The 26,289-nt window shown below is 49.8% G+C and overlaps 1 protein-coding gene across 1 annotated transcript; it reads left to right on the top strand.

The window, feature by feature from the left end:
- Positions 1 to 445: 445 nt before the first annotated feature.
- Positions 446 to 24,969, top strand: LOC106612215 (FH2 domain-containing protein 1). Its single transcript, XM_045724154.1, has 12 exons — positions 446 to 648; positions 2,546 to 3,529; positions 8,321 to 8,382; positions 14,139 to 14,242; positions 14,613 to 14,698; positions 14,949 to 15,049; positions 15,649 to 15,719; positions 15,946 to 16,053; positions 17,086 to 17,156; positions 18,704 to 18,821; positions 19,737 to 19,901; positions 21,506 to 24,969. Exons 5-12 carry the CDS (start codon positions 14,673 to 14,675, stop codon positions 23,723 to 23,725), a joined length of 2,880 nt encoding a protein of 959 aa, XP_045580110.1. The 5' UTR covers positions 446 to 648; positions 2,546 to 3,529; positions 8,321 to 8,382; positions 14,139 to 14,242; positions 14,613 to 14,672; the 3' UTR covers positions 23,726 to 24,969.
- Positions 24,970 to 26,289: the final 1,320 nt, after the last annotated feature.

Raw genomic sequence — 26,289 nt, forward strand, 5'->3', positions numbered from 1 at the left:
CAAGGCAGTTAACCCACTGTTCCTAGGCCGTCATTGAAAATAAGAATTTGTTCTTAACTGACTTGCCTAGTTAAATAAAAGTGTGTTAGTGTGTAAGCCTGTTGTAAATGTGTCCAGGCATTATAAATGTGCTCAGGTATGCAGGGGAAACCACTGGAGTGATTAGTGTAGTACCTGTTTGACCATCACATGGGAAAGTTGGGATGAAATAATGCAAGAAGGTCAGAGCCACGTTCAGTTGCCAAACGTATCGAACGTTGCAGATATATATTCATGCATAGAGCCGCCGTGATTCCTTATTCTACATGTCAGAGTGGCATGTTTGTTCTACATAACATATTTCTATCTGAACGTTCCAAAACGTTGAGTCCTGAGGTGCGCGATCCTGGGCAAATCTAAACGACGCGGCGGCGCGCCTGCGCGTTCCTTCAGCGCTAGGAAAGTTTTCCTGCAAATTGAGCAGAGCAGAGTAGAACACTTCAAACTGCGGAGCAGCACAATGCATTGGCTTGAGCGAGGAGGCATCAAGCAACAGAGAACGAATTAAAACAATACGTTTTTCATTGAAGTTTACAACAAGAAAGAAGGAATTGTAAAATAACTTTGGGTGTTACCTTTGGAAAGTTGGATATCGCATCATAACGCACTGTAAGTAGCATGTGTTTTTGTTTTTAGTGATTTTCTTTTTGCAGGAAAAGCTGGAAATAACCACGATAAACCGAATACGATAAACTAGAGGATTGCTTTGTAAATTTAAGTCATTATTGCAATTTCTCTATAGCCTAAACAATTGTCTTTATAAAGTAATTTAGCCTACATTTAATTGAGAAAAAACATGCAGAGATGATCAAATTCTGAATATTCACGGTAGGCCCATGCTACCTAGGTGGCTGAGTGTTTTTAAATGAAAGAAAGTCTATTTTAGGAACTGACACCGTTTTAGATTAAATCTGTCAATTGAATGTGTTTGTTTTGGGGGTGTCCACACAATCTCTTCATTCCTCCTTGAATTAAAACCATCAGGCTATGAACTATCTTCGCCTACTTCTCCCAAATTATGTATTTATTTAACATTGTTTACTTTTGAAGAATGACTGTCTTGGCTGTATAGTAGGAAAAAATAGTAATTTACGGTTGGCCTAATCAGAGATGTAAGGTCTTTGGCTGTGTTTAGACAGGCAGCACAATTCTGATCTTCTTTTGAACGTATTGTTCTTTTTGACCAATCAGATTAGCTCTAGAAGAAAAATCTGATGTTGAAAATCTGATATGATTGGTCCAAAAAAGATCAGAATTGTGCAGTCAGTCTAAAAGCAGCCTCTGTTGCGCGCTCATGCCGTGCAAATTGAAACAACTAACTTGGCATTGATTACGGGCCTCAGAGCGCCATTGTACCCGAGAGTTGTCATTCATGCAAAGAAAATCACACGAGGAGCCCCACATGTTGCCATTATGATTGAATAACTTATATTTTCAATCCAATTAATTAGAACATGCACTTGAAACCTTACTGACTCGTTTGTATAATTGCAGGAAAGGCCTATCCAAAACTCCCCATTGGGTGCATGATGCTTATTGCTAATTTTCAGAATCTGTTTAATATTCGTGACCGGACAAGTCCTATCTGAATAGAATCTAGTCATATTAGACACAGACAATGTGGGGGCGTTTTCTGTAACACCTTTCCGTGTGAGAGAGAGAGAGTAGATCACCTGTTTCTCTACACCTCTCTCCCATTTGCAATAATTAGAAGGTAGAGCAGCAGGCAGGGCGTGTGTGTGGACTTGAGGCAGGCATCAGGGTGAAACAGTGCAGGATTACACATGCTGTTCTCTCTCGCTCTCTCTCTGTCTTTCTCTCTGTAACCTGACTGAAGGTAACATGTTTCAGACTGTGTAACAAACAGCCAGTTAGATCCGCTGTAGAGTGATGAACAGAGATATAACAGGCATAACCATGCTGGTAATTAAAGGACTAGCCAGGTGTGGGCGAGTTAGTAGCTTGCGGGCCAGCACACTGGAATATTCCAAATGCTTCTTGAAAAACCTTAAATACCGGTGTTAGTCTGGTACAGAGTTTTACTCAAAGAATACAGATGGATAAGACATACTTTTATTATTTGAAAATGTGGTTTGTCAATCACAATCAACAACATAAGTTACACTGATTCCAAATGACATAGGTTGATGTAGGCTAAGGCTCAACCTTTTTACATCAGCTTATCAGAAGGAGTGACAATGGAACACTTGGCTTCTGAATCTCAGAGCATCTGATGTCATCTCAAATGTGTAGTAACTAAAACATATGAAGATGTTAATGTCAAGCCCAGGACCAGACTAGACAGGGCCTGTATTTATAATGTCTGTCTTTAAATAAGTCATGTGATCGTGGAGACTGGATGAAATGCTTCATTACATTGTCTGATACCCTATACTGCTGAATAGCCTATATTGGTATAATACAGATGGCATGAGCAGTATTCTGAGGTCTGTCTGTCTATTGAACCTTCCTGGGAGCTGATTTCATTGTGTTGTTGTTTTCCTAGATTGGAGGGACTGACTGAGACTTGCACCACTGTGAGAAGAGAATAGAGAGAAGACACCTTGGTTGAGTAGAGACTGTACTCGCCCGTTGGGAAGCACCCTAACAAGCATTAAAGCTACACCCTAACTAGCCCCTATAGCCTACATTTCAATATCCATCTATCTGTGTTGAACTCTGGCTATCTGCACTGTTAGACCACAACCAGTCCCAGTCCTAAACCCTAGTTGAGCCCTATCCTAACTCCCAACTAGCCTCCATGCTCTTCAACCAGTCCTAAACCCTAGTTGAGCCCTATCCTAACTCCCAACTAGCCTCCATGCTTTTCAACCAGTCCTAAACCCTAGTTGAGCCCTATCCTAACTCCCAACTAGCCTCCATGCTCTTCAACCAGTCCCAGTCCTAAACCCTAGTTGAGCCCTATCCTAACTCCCAACTAGCCTCCATGCTCTTCAACCAGTCCCAGTCCTAAACCCTAGTTGAGCCCTATCCTAACTCCCAATTAGCCTCTATGCTTATCAACCTCACCGTGTCCATCAAGGAGTCCCGTGCCTTTCATGGAACGCCACCCGCCAGCCCTCGCGGTGTTGCGCCCCTCATCTTGGAAGTGACAGCCATGGATACCCTCCCTCTCCTTCCTGGCGCTAAACCTGTTCCCCTACCCCTCACCCCTGCTCATACTCCTCCTCCTCCCCCGCCGCCTCCTCCTCCCCCACCTCCCTCCTCTCCTCTAACCCATATGGACTCGGCCCGTCACAGCCGGCTAAGGAAGCTGAACTGGGAGCAGATCCCTAAGGAGAAGGTGGAGGGGAGGAAGAGTGTCTGGAGTGGAGCGGCTACGGAGGAGGAAGAGTTCCCTATAGATCTACACTCTCTGGATGAGCTGTTTAGACAGAAGGACAGTAAACCTCAGGACAGACCCGGCAGTTTGAGATGGAGGTCTGTGCTGATGCGATGCAGTTCACCCCAGGACAAAACCACGGATAAGGTGAGAGGATTGGAGATGGGTGGGAGAGGATGAGAGGACTGGGGAGGATGAGAGGACTGGGGAGGATGAGAGGACTGGGGAGGATGAGAGGACTGGGGAGGATGAGCGGACTGGAGATGGGTGGGGGAGAGGACTGGAGATGGGTGGGGGAGAGGACTGGAGATGGGTGGGGGAGAGGACTGGAGATGGGTGGGGGTGGGGGAGAGGACTGGAGATGGGTGGGGGGGAGAGGACTGGAGATGGGTGGGGTGGGGGAGAGGACTGGGGTGGGTGGGGGGAGAGGACTGGAGGTGGGTGTGAGAGGACTTGGGACGGGGAGAGGACTGGGGATGGGTGGGGGAGGGGGAGAGGACTGGAGGTGGGTGTGAGAGGACTGGAGATGGGATGGGATGGGGAGAGGACTGGGGATGGGATGGGGAGAGGACTGGGGATGGGATGGGGAGAGGACTGGGGATGGGATGGGGAGAGGACTGGAGGTGGGTGTGAGAGGACTGGAGGTGGGTGGGAGAGGACTGGGGAGAGGACTGGGGATGGGATGGGGAGAGGACTGGGGATGGGAGGGTGAGAGGACTGGGGGTGGGTGGGAGAGGGTGAGAGGACTGGAGATGGGTGGGGGAGAGGACTGGAGATGGAGGGGGGGAGAGGACTGGAGATGGGTGGGAGAGGATGAGAGGACTGGAGATGGGTGGGAGAGGATGAGAGGACTGGAGATGGGTGGGAGAGGATGAGAGGACTGGAGATGGGTGGGAGAGGATGAGAGGACTGGAGATGGGTGGGAGAGGATGAGAGGACTGGAGATGGGTGGGAGAGGATGGGGAGAGGACTGGAGGTGGGTGGGAGAGGACTGGAGGTGGGTGGGAGAGGACTGGGGAGAGGACTGGGGAGAGGACTGGGGATGGGAGGGTGAGAGGACTGGGGGTGGGTGGGAGAGGGTGAGAGGACTGGAGATGGGTGGGAGAGGGTGAGAGGACTGGAGATGGGTGGGAGAGGATGAGATGGGTGGGGGAGGGAGGGTGAGAGGACTGGAGATGGGTGGGGGGGAGGGTGAGAGGATTGGAGATGGGTGGGGGGGAGAGGGTGAGAGGACTGGAGATGGGTGGGAGAGGATGAGATGGGTGGGTGGGGGAGGGAGGGTGAGAGGACTGGAGATGGGTGGGGGGAGAGGACTGGAGATGGGAGGGGAGGGGAGAGGACTGGAGATGGGAGGGGGAGGGGAGAGGACTGGAGATGGGTGGGGGGAGGATAAGAGGACTGGAGATGGGTGGGGAGAGGATGAGAGGACTGGAGATGGGTGGGCGAGGATGAGAGGACTGGGGGAGGGTGAGAGGATTGGAGATGGGTGGGAGAGGATGAGAGGATGGGAGGACTGGAGATGAGAGGACTGGCGATGGGTGGGTGGGAGAGGGTGAGAGGACTGGAGATGGGTGGGTGGGAGAGGGTGAGAGGACTGGAGATGGGTGGGAGAGGATGAGATGGGTGGGTGGGGGAGGGAGGGTGAGAGGACTGGAGATGGGTGGGGGAGAGGACTGGAGATGGGAGGGGAGGGGAGAGGACTGGAGATGGGAGGGGGAGGGGAGAGGACTGGAGATGGGTGGGGGGAGGATAAGAGGACTGGAGATGGGTGGGAGAGGATGAGAGGACTGGAGATGGGTGGGCGAGGATGAGAGGACTGGAGATGGGTGGGCGAGGATGAGAGGACTGGAGATGGGTGGGAGAGGATGAGAGGACTGGAGATGGGTGGGAGAGGGTGAGAGGACTGGAGATGGGTGGGAGAGGGTGAGAGGACTGGAGATGGGTGGGAGAGGATGAGAGGACTGGAGATGGGAGGGGGAGAGGACTGGAGATGGGTGGAGAGGATTGGAGAGAGGCCTGGAGAGAGGAGTGGAGATGGGAGGGGGAGTGGAGATGGGTGGGTGAGAGGATTGGAGAGAGGACTGGAGATGGGAGGGAGAGGAGTGGAGATGGGAGAGGAGTGGAGATGGGAGGGGACTGGAGATGGGTGGGGGAGGGGAGATGACAGGAGATGGGTGGGGGAGGGTGAGAGGATTGGAGATGGGTGGGAGGGTGAGAGGATTGGAGATGGGTGGGAGAGGGTGAGAGTACTGGAGATGGGTGGGAGAGGATGAGATGGGTGGGTGGGGGAGGGTGAGAGGATTGGAGATGGGTGGGAGGGTGAGAGGATTGGAGATGGGTGGGAGAGGGTGAGATGGGTGGGGGAGGGAGGGTGAGAGGACTGGAGACGGGTGGGTGGGGGGAGGTGGAGAGGATTTGAGATGGGTGGGGGAGGGAGGGTGAGAGAACTGGAGATGGGTGGGGGAGGGAGGGTGAGAGAACTGGAGATGGGTGGGGGGGAGGGAGGGTGAGAGGACTGGAGATGGGTGGGGGAGGGAGGGTGAGAGAACTGGAGATGGGTGGGGGAGGGAGGGTGAGAGAACTGGAGATGGGTGGGGGAGGGAGGGTGAGAGGACTGGAGATGGGTGGGGGAGGGAGGGTGAGAGAACTGGAGATGCGTGGGGGTGGGGGAGAGGACTGGAGATGGGTGGGGGTGGGGGAGAGGACTGGAGATGGGTGGGGGGTGGATGAGAGGACTGGAGATGGGTGGGCGAGGATGAGAGGACTGGAGATGGGTGGGCGAGGATGAGAGGACTGGAGATGGGTGGGAGAGGATGAGAGGACTGGAGATGGGTGGGAGAGGATGAGAGGACTGGAGATGGGTGGGAGAGGATGAGAGGACTGGAGATGGGAGGGAGAGAGGACTGGAGATGGGTGAGAGGATTGGAGAGAGGCCTGGAGAGAGGAGTGGAGATGGGAGGGGGAGTGGAGATGGGTGGGTGAGAGGATTGGAGAGAGGACTGGAGATGGGAGGGAGAGGAGTGGAGATGGGAGAGGAGTGGAGATGGGAGGGGAGGATGGGGGAGGGGGAGATGACAGGAGATGGGTGGGGGAGGGTGAGAGGATTGGAGATGGGTGGGAGGGTGAGAGGATTGGAGATGGGTGGGAGAGGGTGAGAGTACTGGAGATGGGTGGGAGAGGATGAGATGGGTGGGTGGGGGAGGGTGAGAGGATTGGAGATGGGTGGGAGGGTGAGAGGATTGGAGATGGGTGGGAGAGGGTGAGATGGGTGGGGGAGGGAGGGTGAGAGGACTGGAGACGGGTGGGTGGGGGAGGTGGAGAGGATTTGAGATGGGTGGGGGAGGGAGGGTGAGAGAACTGGAGATGGGTGGGGGAGGGAGGGTGAGAGAACTGGAGATGGGTGGGGGAGGGAGGGTGAGAGAACTGGAGATGGTGGGGAGGGAGGGTGAGAGAACTGGAGATGGGGGGGAGGGAGGGTGAGAGAACTGGAGATGGGTGGGGAGGGAGGGTGAGAGAACTGGAGATGGGTGGGGAGGGAGGGTGAGAGAACTGGAGATGCGTGGGGGGTGGGGGAGAGGACTGGAGATGGGTGGGGGGGTGGGGGAGAGGACTGGAGATGGGTGGGGGGGTGGGGGAGAGGACTGGAGATGGGTGGGGGAGGGAGAGTGAGTGAGAGGACTGGAGATGGGTGGGGGAGGGAGAGTGGGTGAGAGGACTGGAGATGGGTGGGGGAGGGAGAGTGGGTGAGAGGACTGGAGATGGGTGGGGGAGGGAGAGTGGGTGAGAGGACTGGAGATGGGTGGGGTAGGGAGAGTGAGTGAGAGGACTGGAGATGGGTGGGGGAGGGAGAGTGAGTGAGAGGACTGGAGATGGGTGGGGGAGGGAGAGTGAGTGAGAGGACTGGAGATGGGTGGGGTAGGGAGAGTGGGTGAGAGGACTGGAGATGGGTGGGGAGGGAGGGAGAGTGAGTGAGAGGACTGGAGATGGGTGGGGTAGGGAGAGTGGGTGAGAGGACTGGAGATGGGTGGGGGAGGGAGGGAGAGTGAGTGAGAGGACTGGAGATGGGTGGGGGAGGGAGGGTGGGTGAGAGGACTGGAGATGGGTGGGGGAGGGAGGGTGGGTGAGAGGACTGGAGATGGGTGGGGGAGGGAGGGTGGGTGAGAGGACTGGAGATGGGTGGGGAGGGAGAGTGAGTGAGAGGACTGGAGATGGGTGGGGGAGGGAGGGTGGGTGAGAGGACTGGAGATGGGTGGGGAGGGAGAGTGAGTGAGAGGACTGGAGATGGGTGGGGGAGGGAGGGTGGGTGAGAGGACTGGAGATGGGTGGGGGAGGGAGGGTGGGTGAGAGGACTGGAGATGGGTGGGGGAGGGAGGGTGGGTGAGAGGACTGGAGATGGGTGGGGGAGGGAGGGTGAGTGAGAGGACTGGAGATGGGTGGGGGAGGGAGGGTGAGTGAGAGGACTGGAGATGGCACCACAGACAAGGTATGGGATAGGAGCGCAGTATGAGTTAGTGCCAGTATGTGTGTGCATTCAACAGTGGTATGTTGTTGCTGTGCCACGACAACAGCATGCTGGCTAGAGGCAGACACTGACTAGGTGTAGTTTAAACTGGCACTGACTGGCATTGAGGCGAGGTGTAGTTTAAACTGCCAGGTAGCCTATATTGATAGCATGTGGTGTCTGTAAAGTTGAAAGAGATACTGCATATACCACACAGGAGGTTGGTGGCACCTTAATAGGGAAATACGGGATCATGGTAATGGCTGGAGCGGAATCAGTGGAATGGTATCAAACACATTGTTTCCATTCTCTCTGTTCCAGCCATTATGATGAGCTCTCCTTCCCTCAGCGGCCTCCACTGAGATACCGGTATACTACTGACTGTTATTCCAGCTTGATCATAGCATCTGACATGTTCTCTGTGTCTGTGTTTGCAGGTCTCACTACTGGACTCCAAACGCAGTATGAATGTTGGAATATTTCTACGTCAGTTTAAGACGTAAGGATCCCTTTCCTCATCACACACTTTCATTTTTCTAAGTATTTATCTGGAAGGTCCTAGAGAGCATGTGCTGCTCTGGTATCAGAGGTCAAGCACCATGAATCAGAAAAGCTCTTAGAGTCTGTAGTAGGAAGTACAAGGGGCCGGGATAGTACCCAGGGGAACAACCCTTCACACTATCGAGGAGTGGGAAGTGTGTGTGTGTGTGTGTGTGTGTGGGGGGGGGGGTGGGGGGGTTTCTAAGTGTGAGGGGACAGGGGGTGTCAAGAAGGTAACAGGTGCAGATGAAATGGCATCCTGCCTTAGCAACTGGACTGTAGGGGGGCACAAAGTGGTAGGGGGATAAGATGGTGACCTGAGGGGTCAAAGTTGACACCTGCTCAGACCGTTAAGGAGAGCTGCCCTTCAGTAAAGACTGTCGGACACAGGCTTGTGTCCCAAATGGCACCCTACTCCGTTTACAGTGCACCACTTTTAACCAGGGCCCTGTAGCGAATAGGGCACCATTTGGGACGCACGCCTTTGAGACGCTGATCCTCCTCCTGTAGAGTTCATGAGTCTGGAAACACAAGGTGAAAAGTCTGTAAATTACTAGTCCTGAAAAGTCATAACATTTCTTGTAAAACCAAGGGTGGCGCTTTTCTATAGCTTGATGTTTTCACTTTTCACTTTTATTTTATGTAGAGTTTAGATCGTAGGTTTAAAATCGGTGTACTGTTTGGAATGTCTTTGCTGTTTATGCTGTGTCTGTGTGTTGGCCTCTGTGGGTCAGATATGGTTGGTGTCTGTGTGGGTCAGATATGGTTGGTGTCTGTGTGGGTCAGATATGGCTGGTGTCTGTGTGGGTCAGATATGGCTGGTGTCTGTGTGGGTCAGATATGGCTGGTGTCTGTGTGGGTCAGATATGGCTGGTGTCTGTGTGGGTCAGATATGGCTGGTGTCTGTTTGGGTCAGATATGGCTGGTGTCTGTGTGGGTCAGATATGGCTGGTGTCTGTGTGGGTCAGATATGGCTGGTGTCTGTGTGTTGGTCTCTGTGGGTATTAGTATTGCACGGTATACCAAAATGTTGGTACTTCTTCCGATACCAGAACACGGTTAATTACTGAAATGTGTTACTTTTGGTACTTCTGTCAAATGTGTCTCACGTCGTCTACTGATTTAGAGAGGATCAAGTCAATCAGCGCAGCCGATTACCCTTATAGAGCGAGAGCACCATGCCTGCTCCACAGCCTCCACTTACTCATTGCTAGCTCCAGCCTATCTGAAGAACCAATGAACTCACTGGGCTGCATCATGTTAGCTCCCCTCTTATACTGGCTCTAGTCTGTCCTGAGGAACCACTGAACTAACTGGGAGTCTGGACTGTATAATGTTAGCTCAGTGGAGAGAGCGGAGGAGCGGGGTGACGTGAGAGAACTTGGGAAGGTTGAACACCAGACGGGCTGCGGCGTTCTGGATGAGTTGTAGGGGTTTAATGGCACAGGCAGGGAGCCCAGCCAACAGCGAGTTGCAGTAATCCAGACGGGAGATGACAAGTGCCTGGATTAGGACCTGCGCCGCTTCCTGTGTGAGGCAGGGTTGTACTCTGCGAATGTTGTAGAGCATGAACCTACAGGATCGGGTCACCGCCTTGATGTTAGTGGAGAACGACAGGGTGTTGTCCAGGATCACGCCAAGGTTCTTAGCACTCTGGGAGGAGGACACAAGGGAGTCGTCAACCGTGATGGCGAGATCATGGAACGGGCAGTCCTTCCCCGGGAGGAAGAGCAGCTCCGTCTTGCCGAGGTTCAGCTTGAGCTGGTGATCCGTCATCCACACTGATATGTCTGACAGACATGCAGAGATGCGATTCGCCGCCTGGTTATCAGAAGGGGGAAAGGAGAAGATTAATTGTGTGTCGTCTGCATAGCAATGATAGGAGAGACCATGTGAGGATATGACAGAGCCAAGTGACTTGGTGTATAGCGAGAATAGGAGAGGGCCTAGAACAGAGCCCTGGGGGACACCAGTGGTGAGAGCGCATGGTGCGGAGACAGATTCTCGTCACGCCACCTGGTAGGAGCGACCTGTCAGGTAGGACGCAATCCAAGCGTGGGCCGCGCCGGGAGATGCCCAACTCGGAGAGGGTGGAGAGGAGGATCTGATGGTTCACAGTATCAAAGGCAGCAGATAGGTCTAGAAGGATGAGAGCAGAGGAGAGAGAGTTAGCTTTAGCAGTGCGGAGAGCCTCCGTGACACAGAGAAGAGCAGTCTCAGTTGAATGCCCAGTCTTGAAACCTGACTGATTAGGATCAAGAAGGTCATTCTGAGAGAGATAGCAGGAGAGCTGGCCAAGGACGGCACGTTCAAGAGTTTTGGAGAGAAAAGAAAGAAGGGATACTGGTCTGTAGTTGTTGACATCGGAGGGATCGAGTGTAGGTTTTTTTCAGAAGGGGTGCAACTCTCGCTCTCTTGAAGACGGAAGGGACGTAGCCAGCGGTCAAGGATGAGTTGATGAGCGAGGTGAGGAAGGGGAGAAGGTCTCCGGAAATGGTCTGGAGAAGAGAGGAGGGGATAGGGTCAAGTGGGCAGGTTGTTGGGCGGCCGGCCGTCACAAGACGCGAGATTTCATCTGGAGAGAGAGGGGAGAAAGAGGTCAAAGCACAGGGTAGGGCAGTGTGAGCAGGACCACCGGTGTCGTTTGACTTAGCAAACGAGGATCGGATATCGTCAACCTTCTTTTCAAAATGGTTGACGAAGTCATCCGCAGAGGGGGAGGAGGGGGGGGGAGGGGGAGGAGGATTCAGGAGGGAGGAGAAGGTAGCAAAGAGCTTCCTAGGGTTAGAGGCAGATGCTTGGAATTTAGAGTGGTAGAAAGTGGCTTTAGCAGCAGAGACAGAAGAGGAGAATGTAGAGAGGAGTGAGTGAAAGGATGCCAGGTCCGCAGGGAGGCGAGTTTTCCTCCATTTCCGCTCAGGAGTTTTCCTCCATTTCCGCCACTTGGGAGTCCCCCCCCCCCCCAAAAAAAATATGCAAACCATAACGCTAAATATTGCTGATTATCACCAAAAACATTATTAATTCACTTTGTTTCCTCCGCCTCACGTCTCTCCCAGTCAAGATCATCTTTGCTCGAGCCTTGAACGGACTCTGTCTGTGAATGATGTCATGGGTCTTAGAGACCGCTCACACATTTGTAGAAGGAGAGCTTGCTTCTTCTATGCAATTGTTGAACAGTACAATACAATAAGTCCCACATGGAAGGATAAACAGAGTTTTTCATCTGTAGCTTCTTGAAGTCAGCCAAAAAAAGCTCAGTAACTCCTATTCAATATGCATTCATAGGCTACGTCTTGATTCACCCAGTTTAGATAGAAATTTACCATTCAAATAAATGATTACCATTGTGATGTGGTTAGATTGATTCATTAATGCATACATTTCAACAGATCATTTCAACAGATCTTTGGCTAATATGACTTGTTTTTTTTTGCTGTGGTATCGAGTATCGAAGTCAAAATTCTGGTTTTGTGAGAACACTAGTGGGTATGACGGTAGTTACCAGGCAATGCCCTCTTGCAGAGTAGGTATGTTGTCATGCCCCTTGTGTACTGCACACAGAGTTCACAGAGATTCAATTGTGCGCATCCTAGTTGAAGAGCGCTTTTCTCTCTCTAAACAGCATATGTCAGAACATGTAGTTGAAAGCCTTTATGAAGGGAGAAGAGCCTCTCCTATGGACAAAAACGTGTCTTCTTACATGGAGCTTGTTTGTCTTGTGTGAGTCACAAAGTACTTTTAGATTTGCGACATGGGTGGAAGTCGTTTGATTGGCCCCTTCGTGAGACACTATGGCATTAATACGTGTGCTACTTCCCTCTACTTTTTCATTATGCTCTATTTCAGCTGTGGAGACAATTATTGTATCCAGCATTCAGTTCTGCATAGAAATAACAGGCCGCAGGCTACAAAGGCAAAAACATTTTATTGAACTCTTTTGAATCAGGATAATCCCAGTTGAGCCATGTGTATTTTCACTCCTTAACAAAGGTTAGTGTTATCTCTGATTCAGACAGGCAGAGCCATGGCATTAGTAAACACAGGGCCCGACAGGCAGAGCCATGGCATTAGTGAACACAGGGCCGACAGGCAGAGCCATGGCATTAGTGAACACAGGGCCCGACAGGCAGAGCCATGGCATTAGTGAACACAGGGCCGACAGGCAGAGCCATGGCATTAGTGAACACAGGGCCGACAGGCAGAGCCATGGCATTAGTGAACACAGGGCCGACAGGCAGAGCCATGGCATTAGTGAACACAGGGCCGACAGGCAGAGCCATGGCATTAGTGAACACAGGGCCGACAGGCAGAGCCATGGCATTAGTGAACACAGGGCCGACAGGCAGAGCCATGGCATTAGTGAACACAGGGCCGACAGGCAGAGCCATGGCATTAGTGAACACAGGGCCGACAGGCAGAGCCATGGCATTGGAGTGAACACAGGGCCGACAGGCAGAGAGGAGAAATGTAAGAGAAAGACCGAAAAAGGGGGGCATATAGGGGAGAGAGAAGGGAGGAAAATATGTAATGAAGGGGGGAGAAGTAGGAAAGAGGAAAGTCAACAAAATAGTGGGGAGATGGAAAGAGAGGAAAAGCCAGGGAGAGAGGAAAAGCCAGGGAAAGAGGGGGGGAGAGTGAAGGAATGGTGAAAGCTGTGTGATGTAGGTAGTGATGAAAGGAGAGATGTATTTCTAATGGGCTCCTGGAGGGGTTGAGCTGCAGACTTGTGTCATTTGGAGGAAGTTCGAGTTGGGGAGAGGTCATACAGTCAGGGACTGGCCAGTTTCTGCTCTCTCTCTCTCTCTGTCTGGTGATACCTCAACCTCTAAGGACCGCTGTGTGTTGGTGTCTACATATGGTGTTTGCCGAAGTGTCTGTGTTGAGCGCCTGTGTGTGTTTTATCTCTGTATGTGTATTTGCTCAGGGCACATGTCATGCTGTGTGTCGCCAACGTGGCGTCAAATGCCTTTTCCCCCAACAGTCAGTCAGATAAGAGGTGATAAGCTTGACCATGCGTGTGCATGCACCAAGCAGAGTAATCAGAGAATATCAAACCCATGACACCATTCCACACCCCTGCATGATACCCCCTCCGCTATTCTACACCCCTGCATAATACCCCCTCCGCTATTCCACACCCCTGCATGATACCCCCTCCGCTATTCTACACCCCTGCATGATACCCCCTCCGCTATTCTACACCCCTGCATGATACCCCCTCCGCTATTCTACACCCCTGCATGATACCCCCTCCGCTATTCCACACCCCTGCATGATACCCCTCCGCTATTCTACACCCCTGCATGATACCCCCTCCGCTATTCCACACCCCTGCATGATACCCCCTCCGCTATTCTACACCCGTGCATGATACCCCCTCCGCTATTCTACACCCCTGCATGATACCCCCTCCGCTATTCTACACCCCTGCATGATACCCCCTCCGCTATTCTACACCCCTGCATGATACCCCCTCCGCTATTCTACACCCCTGCATGATACCCCCTCCTCTATTCCACACCCCTGCATGATACCCCCTCCGCTATTCTACACCCCTGCATGATTTCTTAAATAATTAGTGTTCTCTTGAATCACCTCAGTATATCAGTAACTTCCATCCTCTGTGGCTAAAACTCCGTTTCCCTAAACCCCGCAGACGTGTGTGTGTGAAGTGAGGTCACCATAGAGCTGATGTGTGTCATGTGTCTACAGGGCTGTCCAGGAGATAGTTGAGGATATCCGGCAGGGGGTCGGGACCCGCTACGGGCGCTGAGAAACTGTCTGAGCTCTGCAAACTGCTGCCTGACGCAGACGAGGTAAAGACTCTGCTCTGCGTCCTCTCCGACACACCGTAGCTCCTACTGCAACACTGACTAGCCTGTAACCCCCCCCCCCACCCCTCTATTGGGTGATGGGGGTTCTACCACTGGACTCATCCTGGGTGATGCGGGTTCTACCACTGGACTCATCCTGGGTGATGGGGGTTCTACCACTGGACTCATCCTGGGTGATGGGGGTTCTTCCACTGGACTCGAAAGCAAAGCTTTGAATTCTAAATATTATTTTGGGAGATTCTAGTAAATGAAACCCAGGTGGAATTCCCAGTAAAAGGAATGAGGTTTGTAGACTGTAACAGGAAAGCTAACTGATAATATCTCTAAGCTGTCTGTCTGGGTGTTTATACAGGAGGCTCGCCTGAAGAGGTTCAAGGCAGAACGCAGTGGGCTCGGGGAGTCTGACCTCTTCATGATTCTGCTAGTGGAAGTCCCCAGGTATACCACACAACCTCTAGCACTGTTATCACTTCACTGTTTTACAACTATTACAAACCCTAACCTTGAAGTTCAAACTATGTTGCAAAACATGCCAATTTATCGGCTGTTCTCATTTTTGCAGTGACTCCCACCCTCAACACACTATAATGGCTGATTCACTGACTTTCCACTCTGTGCTGATGTGTGTCTGATGATCGATAAGGCTCTGACCACTCTCATCCTCTCCTCCCCTTTTCTCCACCGTTAGCTTTCGTCTGCGTCTGGACGCCATGATCCTGCAGGAGGAGTTTGACCCTGCCGTGACCTCTCTCTGTCTGGCAGCCAGATGTCTGAGGGAGGCGGCCAGAGGTAAACCATCAACAGGGGCTTTTAGTAAATGGATACGTCCCAAATGGTGCCCTATCCCCTATATAGTGTACTACTTTTGACCAGGTTCCATAGGGCTCTCCCATAGGGAATAGGGTGCCATTTGGGATGAACCCTAGGTCTGCTCTACTCCCTATCACCGCCCCTTCAAACTCTTTTGTGGCTGTTCCCTTCCGTACCGTTCCCTTCCGTACCGTTCACTTCCCCTTTTAGTGCTCTGTCTTGTTGGAGTTCAGTATGAAATGGTGGAAGTTATTTAGTTTTACTCTAGACTACTACTCATCACCGTCCCTTTAACAAGCTTTGTTGCCCATCTACTTCCCATTTTTAGATACTACCAATACATCCCAAATGGCACCCTATTCCCTACATAGGGCACTACTTTTGTCCAGATCCCTATGGGCCCTGGTAAAAAGTAGTGCACTATAAAAGGTATAGGGAGCCATTTTGGACACAGACATGGCCTACTGCTCTTCATCAGCGCCCCCACCCCTTCAATCAGTTTCCCCTTTAATCAGCGGAGGGTTTAGTTTCCCCTTTAATCACCTGTCTGTCTCTGTGTCTGTCTCTCTCTCTCTCAGAGCTGTTGAGCTGTCCTGAGCTGCACTCTATCCTCCGTCTGGTTCTGAAGGCAGGAAACTACATGAACGCTGTGAGTATTATACTTTCTTTCTTCTCCTTTCTTTTTACCTTTCAGTTGAAAGAGAGAGACGTCCTTTATCTGTGTGCACAATGCTGCCGGTGTAGGACTGGGGTCTGCACTGGGTTCCAGAGCATCACTCTGGCTGCACCTGGGTTTTGTAATGTTGTGTTTGTTTAAGATGGTGTGTGTGTGTGTGTGAGACCTATTTTCACTGACCTACTGTATTTGACCTCAGGGTGGGTACGCAGGCAACGCAGCAGGGTTCCGAATCCCATCCCTGCTCAAGCTGGCTGACACTAAAGCCAACAAGCCAGGCATGAACCTCCTGCACTTCGTGGCCATGGTAAGACCTGATCTATGATCAGATACGTTTTGTGCATAATAGCTGTATTCCTTGTCATCTAAAATGCAAAACTGATCCTACTGTAGATCAGCACTCCTACCCTGATGTAGTCAAATATACACCTTCCTAATATTGAGTTGTACCCACCTTTGCCATCAGAACAGCATCAATTTATTCCACAGGGATGCTGACCCATGTTGACTCCAATGCTTCCCACAGTTGTCAAGTGGCTGGATGTCCTTTGGGTGGTGGGCTATTCTTGATACACACAGGAAACTGCTGAGTGTAAAAAAGGAAAAAAACAGCAATGTCGCAGTTTGACACACTCAAAGCGGTGCACCAGGCACCTACTTCCATACCCTTTTCAAAAACACTTCAATCTTTTGTCTCGGCCATTCACACACTGAATGGCACACATACAACCAGTCTCAATTGTCTCAAGGCTTAAAAATCCTTCTTTAACCTGTCTACTCCCCTTCATCTACACTGATTTGAGGTGGATTAAACTGGTGACGTCAATAAGGGATCATAGCTTTCACCTGGATTCACCTGGTCAGTCTGTCATGGAAAAAGCAAGTGTTCATAATGTTTTGTACACTCAGTGCAAGTCACACTGCAGTGAGGAGGAGACCCTTGAAGTGCTTGACTTGAATTTATCTTTCAGTGAAGACTTAAGCTAAAGCATTAATATGCCACATCTAAAGAAACTCTAGATGCAGTTCAAAGACGACGATGAATCCCAGACTACTATTTATTGAAGACTCACAACCATCTGACAGACTGCACATTTAGTTTCCTTTTAAAAACTTGACACTTTGTTATATCGCAGAATTGTTCAATTGGCACAGATGAAACGGGTCTTCAGAATCTCTTTCAAACTATGTGTTGGGTATTTGACCAACCATGAATTATTACATTCACAATAACCATATCAACACACTGAATCGTGACACAATGCAATGATTCAGCCAGAATTATGACGGCTCACTGTGTGAAACAATAGCTGGATCAGCTCTGTCTCTGTCTCCACAGGAAGCGGTGAAAAAGGACCAGAGTTTACTGTCGTTTCCTGGCCAACTAGGACACGTCGGCCCCGCCTCCAGGTTAGTAAGAGCCAATAATACAGCCCCCCCCCCAAGTTTAGAAATACCCTCCTTCTTCCTCAGAGCCTGGGCCACATTCATTTGCCAAACATTGTTGTTGCAGATAGAATTGCCATGAATAGAGCCAACATGATTCCTTGGTCTACACGTCAGAGAGGCATATTTCTTCTATGTTACCTATTTCTATCCGAACGTTCCAAAACGTTGTCCTGTTGAACGCGTCCTTGTTCTAATAGTTAGTGTACCTTGGGGCAAACACAGATCTTTACGTGATCTGCTTGTAAAGCAAGGTTTCCATTTCCTTGCTTTTAACCAGTCTAGCAGATCTGTAATTAATTAAAGAGAGGAAGGAAGGAATCTGAAGTGTTTGAACGTGGCTCGTGGTGTTTTGGATGCTTCTGGGGAGCATATGAGATCCGTCCTATAACATCAATACGCCCCAGCAGGCTGCTATCTCACACACACTACGCCCAACAAGAACAGTTTCAACAGGACTGTATTGTGTTACAGTACTGGAGCTCTGTCCAGCTGTTAGTGATATAGCTATCCCCTTGTTTTAATATGGCTCATGACAACATTTCTGTTTCAATCCAATATTACGGCTCTGTTGGGGTTTTGGGTTTGGTTAGCTATGTAGGACACTTAGATTGTGTCCCAAATGGCACCTAGTACTTTTTGTCAATGCGCTATATTGGGAATAGGGTGCCATTTGGGACGCACGCTTACTGTCAGTTACTCTGTGGGTATCGGTGTTACTGTAAGTCAGTCAGGACCTAGTAATGAGCGACAGCCTACTCCTGCTGGGGCGGAGCCAAAGGGGACATTTTGGATGTATTAAGATGTCTGAGGAAAATAACAGCTTTATGTAGGTCACAGCTTAGGAACCACTGCTTTGAGGGAAAATAACAGCTTTATGTAGGTCACAGCTTAGGAACCACTGCTTTGAGGGAAAATAACAGCTTTATGTAGGTCACAGCTTAGGAACCACTGCTTTGAGGGAAAATAACAGCTTTATGTAGGTCACAGCTTAGGAACCACTGCTTTGAGTTAGAATCTAAGTAACAGCATCTTCTGAAACAAAGATTCCCATATGGTTTACTTTGCCTCATAGTCTCTTATGGATCGCAGCAACAGGTTGGGTTGTGGTTAAAAACACAAGGTTTTATCCAGAGCCGTACATTTGCAGTTTGGCCAACTTTTGGAGTAGACGCCATCTATTTTTTGGGTCACATAATCTCGCAGCAATCACTTTACTATCATCTATAAAGGTGAACTCCGTGAAATGACGTTGCCACAAGCAGCACTGGAGATATTGAGATAAGCGAGATCCAACACAGTCACAAACAGTATCTGTGCATGTGCACGGATATGCTTCAGCCTGTTCAGTGTGATAGCCAGGGGGTAGTTGAGCCTCGCGCTTCAACGTTCTTAGTTATGGAAATTGACCCACTTATGCTGTTTACTTTCTGCGTCTATCTCATATCGCTGAATCTACCTTTTTAAATGTCATGTCAAGTAATGCATCTCTGGTCTCTGTCTTCCTATAGGTTGTGTGAGGAGTCGGTAGTAGAAGATCTCTCCAGACTCCACATGCGTGTGGCATCCCTCAGGATCAGTGTCCAGACGGAGGCAGAGATCCAGCAGCTCACACGGTCTTTCCTGGAGGTACTGAACTAGATTCTAGAACATGGATTTAGAACACACACTGATCTAGAACATGCATACCGTAAATTCCGGACTATAAGCCGCAACTTTTTTCCCAGGCTTTGAACCTCGCGGCTTAAACAATGACGCGGCTAATATATGGATTTTTCCCGCTTTCAATTTTTTTGTTCTCCTAAAAAACACATTCTGTGACGTGCTCAGTTTTTTGGCGGCATGAAGCTTTCATTAGACCAATGAAATTGCCGAACGGGTTAAGGTCAAACAACTTTTTTGTTTACTGTTTTGATTAAATCGAGCGCTCTCAAACTTCCCATCATTCTGATTACGGTAGTCATTTTGTCACCCTCATCATGGCAAAGACACGGAGAAATGCATATGATGCAACTTTCAAGTTGAAGGCGATTTGTCTGGCTGTTGGAAAGGAAATAGAGCTGCTGCACGGGAGCTTGGTCTTAATGAGTCGATGATAAGACGTTGGAAACAGCAGCGTGAGGAATTGACTCAGTGCAAAAAGACAACTACCGGTAAAGCTTACTGCTAATTTTTTACTTTTTGTTACAAGCTGTGTTTTGTTAAAGCCTGTGTAAAGTTCCTTTGTTTCAATGTACCGGTAGGCACCTGTGGCTTATAGACATGTGCGGCTTATTTATGTTCAAAATATATATATTTTTTTTCATTCAGTGGATACGGCTTATATTCAGGTGCGCTTAATAGTCCGGAAATTACGGTAATTATAAACACTGATCTATGGTGTCTAGTGAAGTGAGAATTTATGAACTCACAAAGAACAACATTGAAACTCACATGGCTTTGGTTAACTTTGAGTCTCTTCTCACCTTATTTTTCCTCCTTGGTCAAAACAGTGAGTCTAATCTCCCTTTCTTGCTCTCTCGATCTCCTCATCTCTCTCTCTAGGTGGCAGAGGACCGTCTGAAGGAAGCAGAGGATGACGTGGAGGGGATGAGGATGTCCAGTCAGGCTCTGGTTGAATTCTTCTGTGAGGATGACAGCATCTTTAAATTGGAGGAGGCCTGCAGGGTCTTTCACTCCTTCTGCCTTCGCTTCCAAAGAGCCGTACAGGTGAGACCGACTGCTTTACATCAAACTGTCTGTATGTTTCCCACTACATGGCCAAAGTCCAGATTTTGTCCATATTGTAAACATTTATGAAAACTAAAATGAGCCGTTTGGTCATAATTCAAGGTTTGGGTTAGACTTAGGGTTGGGTTTAAAATCTGATTTTTAAGAAGAGGACGAGGTTGGGCTTCTGACTTTGTAGCTTGGGCAGATAGTTATGAAGACATCAAAACTATGGAATCATGTAGTGACCAAAAAAGTGTTAAACAAATGAAAATATATTTGAGTAGCCACCCTTTGCCTTGATGACAGCTTTGCACACTCTTGGCATTCTCAACCAGCTTCCTGAGGAAGTCACCTGGAATGCATTTCAATTAACAAATATGACTTGTTAATTTGTGGAAGAGAGAAACGACAGTCCGTCATTACTTTAAGACATGAAGGTCAGTCAATCCGGAAAATGTGCAGTTGCAAAAATCATCAAGCGCTATGATTAAACTGGCTCTCATGAGGACCGCCACAGGAAAGGAAGACCCAGGGTAACCTCTGCTGCAGAGGATAAGTTCATTAGAGTTAACTGCGCCACAGATTGCAGTCCAAATCACAGAGTTCAAGTAACAGACACATCTCAACATCAACGTTCGGAGGAGACTGAGTAAATCATGCCTTCATGGACAAATTGCTGCGAAGAAACCACTACTAAAGGACACAACAATAAGAAGAGACTTGCTTGGGCCAAGAAACTCGAGCAATGGACATTAGACCGGTGGAAATATGTTCTTTGGTCTGATGAGACCAAATTTGAGATTTTTGGTTCTAACCGCCGTGTCTTTGTGAGACGCAGAGTAGGTGAACGGATGATCTCCGCATGTGTGGTTCCCACCGTGAAGCATGGAGGAGGAGGTGTGATGGTGTGGGGGGGCTTTGCTGGTGACACTGTCAGTGATTTATTTCGAATTCAAGGCACACTTAACCAGCGTGGCTACCACAGCATTCTGCAGCGATACGCAGTCCCACTAAGCACAAACAAGATGGGATTATCATTTGTTTTTCAACAGGACAATGACCCAAAACACACCTTCAGGCTGTGTAAGGGATATTTGACTGAGAGTGATGGAGTGCTGCATCAGATGTCCTGGCCTCCACAATCACCCGACTTCAACCCAATTGAGGTGGTTTGGGATGAGTTGGACCGCAGAGTGAAGGAAAATCAGCCAACAAGTGCTCAGCATATGTGGGAACTCCTTCAAGACTGTTGGAAAAGCATTCCTCATGAACCTGGTTCAGAGAATGCCAAGAGTGTGCAAAGCAAATGGTGGCTACTTTGAAGAATCTAAAATAGATTTTGATTCGTTTAACACGTTTTTTGGTTACTACATGATTTCATGTGTTATTTCATGGTTTTGATGTCTTCAGTATTCTACAATGTATAAAATAGTAAAAAAAAGTATGTATGTATGTATGTATGTATGTATGTATGACAGGAGTTATAGACTGATGAGGACAAAAAGACATAAGATGGAGGCGTAGATGCTGTGCTGATAAATGTATACTTGATGTTTCTTCTTCTACCATAAACTAATGTAACTCATCATGTTCCCTCTCAGGAAAACGCAGAGCGGGAACAGAAGGAGCAGAAGCGGATGGAGCGAGAGCGTGAGATGGTGGAGAAGCGTCGCTCCGTGGCCGTGTGTACAGGGCTGGACCTGGGTGTGGTTCTGGGTCGGGTGTCCCCACTGGGAACCCAGAAGAACCAGGATGACCTGGAGAGAACCCTTGAGAACCTGAGCCACACCTGGAGCCAGCGCAGCCTTAGAACCCAGGAGAACCGCAGGCACTCCCACCACCTCCAGAACTTCAACTCTCATCTCCTCCAAAACAACTCCTCATCCTCCCCTCCTCCTCAAACCTCCTCCACCCACCTCCAGAACTACAACTCTCATCTCCTCCAGAACACCACCTCCGCTCCTCTTCAGACATATCCCCACCTCAACAACTCCTCCAACCTCAGTAATACCTCCATCCACCCCCAGACCTCCCCAGGGCTTCCCTGCCCCACCTACCCCAGCCAGGAGAGGCCATCCCTGGGGACAGAGACCAGGACAGAGCCCTTGGTCCATCAGCACCAACCAGTCCTGGAGACTAAGAGACCAAATCATGAGGGGACAACTCAGACTCAAGTCTCACAAACTCAACATGAACTGACTTCTAACGTCACTCAAACCCAGTGTGGACGTAGATTCAATGTCCCCCAAAACAGGCAGGACATTATTGCCTATGTCACCCAAACGCAACATGGAATTGCTACTAACATCATTGAAAGCCGACTCGCACCAACGGCTCAAGTGACTGAACATGAGCGGACAGTTGATGCCAGCCCTGACCAGGATGTACTGACCACTAAGTCTATGGCCAGTCCTCATAGACACTCCTCCACTACCACTACTGCCATCCCCAGTGTGAGAAGAAATACCATTGGTCTTAGACACAGGCATGACCTAGAGGGGACTGACCCTACCCCTGTTTCTCAGGAGAAACACACAGACTCCTCAGTCAGAGACGCAGCGCATCAGGACCCTGACTTCGCTCCTCTCACACGGTCAACGGTCACTGAGGTGACTGAGCAGCCCTTTGAGAGCCAATCAAAATCATCCATGGCCACTGATGCCTCAGACGGTGTCCAATTGCAGGAGTCTAAGGGAGACAAGGAGACCACACAAGGAACTGGTGGTGCCTTGGCGCTGAGGCTTTCACCTGAGGGGGGAACAACCCAGCAGAGGGAAACAGAATCTCGCTCTACACCAGTAGAACAGAAATGGCTGCCTCCCAGCCTACCAGAGCTGAGCCCACAGCGGGCATATCAATGCCCAGAGGTCTGCAGCCCTGACAGGGAGAGGGACCGGTCATACCCACGTGTGGGCGAAACCCTGGAGTGCCACACCCTGGTCCGAGGCCTGCATTCCTATGACAACCTATCCCCTCCTCCCACTCCAACCACACCTCTCCCCAAAGCCCCACCCAGCCTCTGCTCCAAGTGGAGGAAAGAGAGGCAGGCGGAGACTCCAGGGGCTGGTGCCGGACTTCCAATGGGGAAAGAGGACTCTCGGAGCGGGGGGAACACCCCTGTTGTCCGAGGAGGGGCTAAGAGGGGCTTGGTACCCCGTGCACGTCTGCCTAACGATACAGGCATCCATAGAGCCCGTTTAATTTCCAAACCAGAGATACAGACACCCACTGGCCCTGTCCCAAATCCTAATTTACAGACTACACCACGTTCCACTCGTCTGGCGTCCCCGTCCATACGCAGCGCCTCCATGCGCTCCTCACCCATCACGCGTCCTACTACTACCCAGACAGAGGTGAAGCGAAGCAGTAGCACCAGGAGTGAGAGGAGCCAGGCTGGGGGTGCGAACCAGCAGCTGGCCCCAGGGAAACCCACCTTGACCCGCCGGGTATCAGAGAGAGCTGGGCTGGGGCTTGGACCAGAGAGGGAGAGGACTTCTAGCACCAGCACCACTAGTAGTACAGCTACCACCCAGCCAGCCTTTGTCAGAGGCTCTCCTCTCAGGGTGACCAAACGTCTCGCCCCCACCTCCAACTCTGAGACCCAACACTCCTCTCAACCCCGCTCCACACACAGCCCCTGCTCTGCTACAGCTAAAACCATCCGTACAGCTATTATAGCTGCGGCCAGGACTAAAACGGCCAAGACGAGCCCCGGCACAGAGGCCTCTAGAGCTGCTGTTTCTGCCTGTAAAACCCCCACAGCAACACGGATACCTGGGCCTAAAATGGACCGTCCTGTATCCTCACCCATGTGGAAGTGATCATGGCAGATCATACCACTTTTTCAACTTTATACAGGAGTCTTACTTACACACGTACCTTGTGTGTATTTGGGTCCATTGTACATGTATGTGGGAATCAGTAAATGACTTGTATCAGACCTCTCTGTTCTGGCGGAGTAGGTAGTTACTGGTCCATTCAGACTCTATTCAGCTTGTCCAGAATTGATGGGGCGTTTTCACTTAGGTCTCTCCCATACACTTTCTTGTCTGCTGGGAAGATAACAAAGGACTGCAACTCCAACAAAATGGCTGCCACTACACCACTCTACAGCTGTTCTGTTTTGCATATGGGCTGTACTGTCACTGTAGATAGAAATGTTTTCTGTTCTACACACTACCTCCATCCACTAGTGTCCTGTGCAGTCAACAGGGCACTTCAGGGAGAGACTACCCCCCAACCTGGACTTCGTCAAGCTCCTGAAATGTGTGCCTCTGACCTTGTTCATTTGTAGAAAATCCTTAATTTAGAATTATGTGGCACTGCGGCCTCCTCTGTGCCTTGGTCGTCCAACAGATCATTCTCATCAACTTGTTTTTTTAGGGTGTATGTTGAAAATGGCATTTTTTTTTTTCAAGGGGTTAATTTATTTAACTTTAGTTGTGTCCTAAATGGCACCCTATTCCCTATACATTGAGTATACCAAATATCCTAATATTAAGTTGCACCACCTCCCTTTTACCCTCAGAACAGCCTCAATTTGTCAGGGCATAGTGCACTACTTTTGACAGGAGCCAATAGCGCTCTGGTCAAAGGTAGTGCACCATGTAGGGAATAGGAAGCCATTGGGGACCACCATATTTGATCAGTCCAGCTCCTATGTGCGACGTCATTTCTGAGTCCTCAATGATTTGAGTGTGTAGTCTTAGAAGTGTATTTGTAAATGAATAGGTGCATGGACCAGACTCCTCAGACTGTGTGACCCTTCTTTCTCTTCCATTGCTTTCTCACCTCGGGCTATTTGTTTGCCCAATCAGCAATCAATCAGTATGATATTGAATTGATTATTGGTAATCGATTGATTTTGTTGGTTATCCTAATCTTGAATGTGCTCTTCATTTTGATGCACTTTAACAAGTGAAGAGGTGACCTGTTGCTAGGATACTCACTGTAATATTCTACTGCTGATGTTTATATAAAAAAAGAGACTTAAATTGAACGACATGAATTGTAATCCATGGCGACAATGAGTGCATTTGTAAAATAAAATAAAAATGCTAATCACTATGGGTGTGTGTTGTTGTTTTACCTCATTAAAAGACTGTTTTTGTTTAAACACAATAAGGAACTGTAAGGCAGGTTTTCTTTTGAGTGTATGCACAGCTGTTCTTTTGTCTTGCGGTTACTGGCCATCTCCACAATCAGTTTCCCCAGACATCGGGATGGTCACAGTATGGTTGATTTCATCCCAAATGACACTATTCCATATATAGTGCACTACTTTTGATCAGATACCTATGTGCCCTGGTCATGAGTAGTGCACTATATAGTGAATAGTCTGCCACTGGTCATAGTATTTTAGACTAGAGAGCTTTCTTAATAACCAAGCTGTTGGCTCGTTATCAGCATCAAGAGACGTCGTCCTGCAGAGACAAAGCTGTCCTGCTCTACTAACACACCATTGTCCTCTTTTCCGCACTCCTTTTCTCTCCCTCTCTCCACTGCCCCTCAGCGTCACTCCTTTTCTCTCCCTCCCTCTCTCCACTGCCCCTCAGCTTCACTCCTTTTCTCTCCCTCTCTCCACTGCCCCTCAGCGTCACTCCTTTTCTCTCCCTCCCTCTCTCCACTGCCCCTCAGCTTCACTCCTTTTCTCTCCCTCCCTCTCTCCACTGCCCCTCAGCTTCACTCCTTTTCTCTCCCTCCCTCTCTCCACTGCCCCTCAGCTTCACTCCTTTTCCCTCCCTCCCTCTCTCCACTGCCCCTCAGCGTCACTCCTTTTCCCTCCCTCTCTCCACTGCCCCTCAGCGTCACTCCTTTTCTCTCCCTCTCTCCCCTGCCCCTCAGCGTCACTCCTTTTCTCTCCCTCTCTCCCCTGCCCCTCAGCTTCACTCCTTCTCCATGACTTGACATAATCAGCCTCCCCCTCAGGCCTGTAACCATTGCCATGGTGACACTGCAGGCATTCTAGGGGACCTCCTTGGAGAATAGGGGTGAGAGTGGTGTGTAGGAGTTCAGTGGGAGAGCTCTGTTTACAGGCCACAGTGACGCCGCTGACGCCAGAACCCCTTGGAGGGCAGAGCAATAAACTGGTGCCTCTTAGCGTTCCAATATTGTCTGGTGGTTGGTCAGCACTGACCTCTTAACCACTCTGCATACCAAATGACACCCTAATCCCTTTATAGTGTACTACTATTGACCAGGGTACTGTGCTACAAAGTGAAAAGGCTGCCATTTGGGACGCATCCATTGCTTTACCTGGATCAGTGTATAGATGGGAGATGTGGTTGGGGAAATGAGTATACCAAATATTTCGGGGAAATGCCAGATGGGATGGGCCTGTCTAACTTGTTTTTTTTTGGACAGAAAATGAGCCGGTGTGGGGGCC

The sequence above is a fragment of the Salmo salar genome, chromosome ssa09 (genome assembly GCF_905237065.1).
Source record: "Salmo salar chromosome ssa09, Ssal_v3.1, whole genome shotgun sequence".
In the NCBI taxonomy this organism is placed as follows: Eukaryota; Metazoa; Chordata; class Actinopteri; order Salmoniformes; family Salmonidae; genus Salmo; species Salmo salar.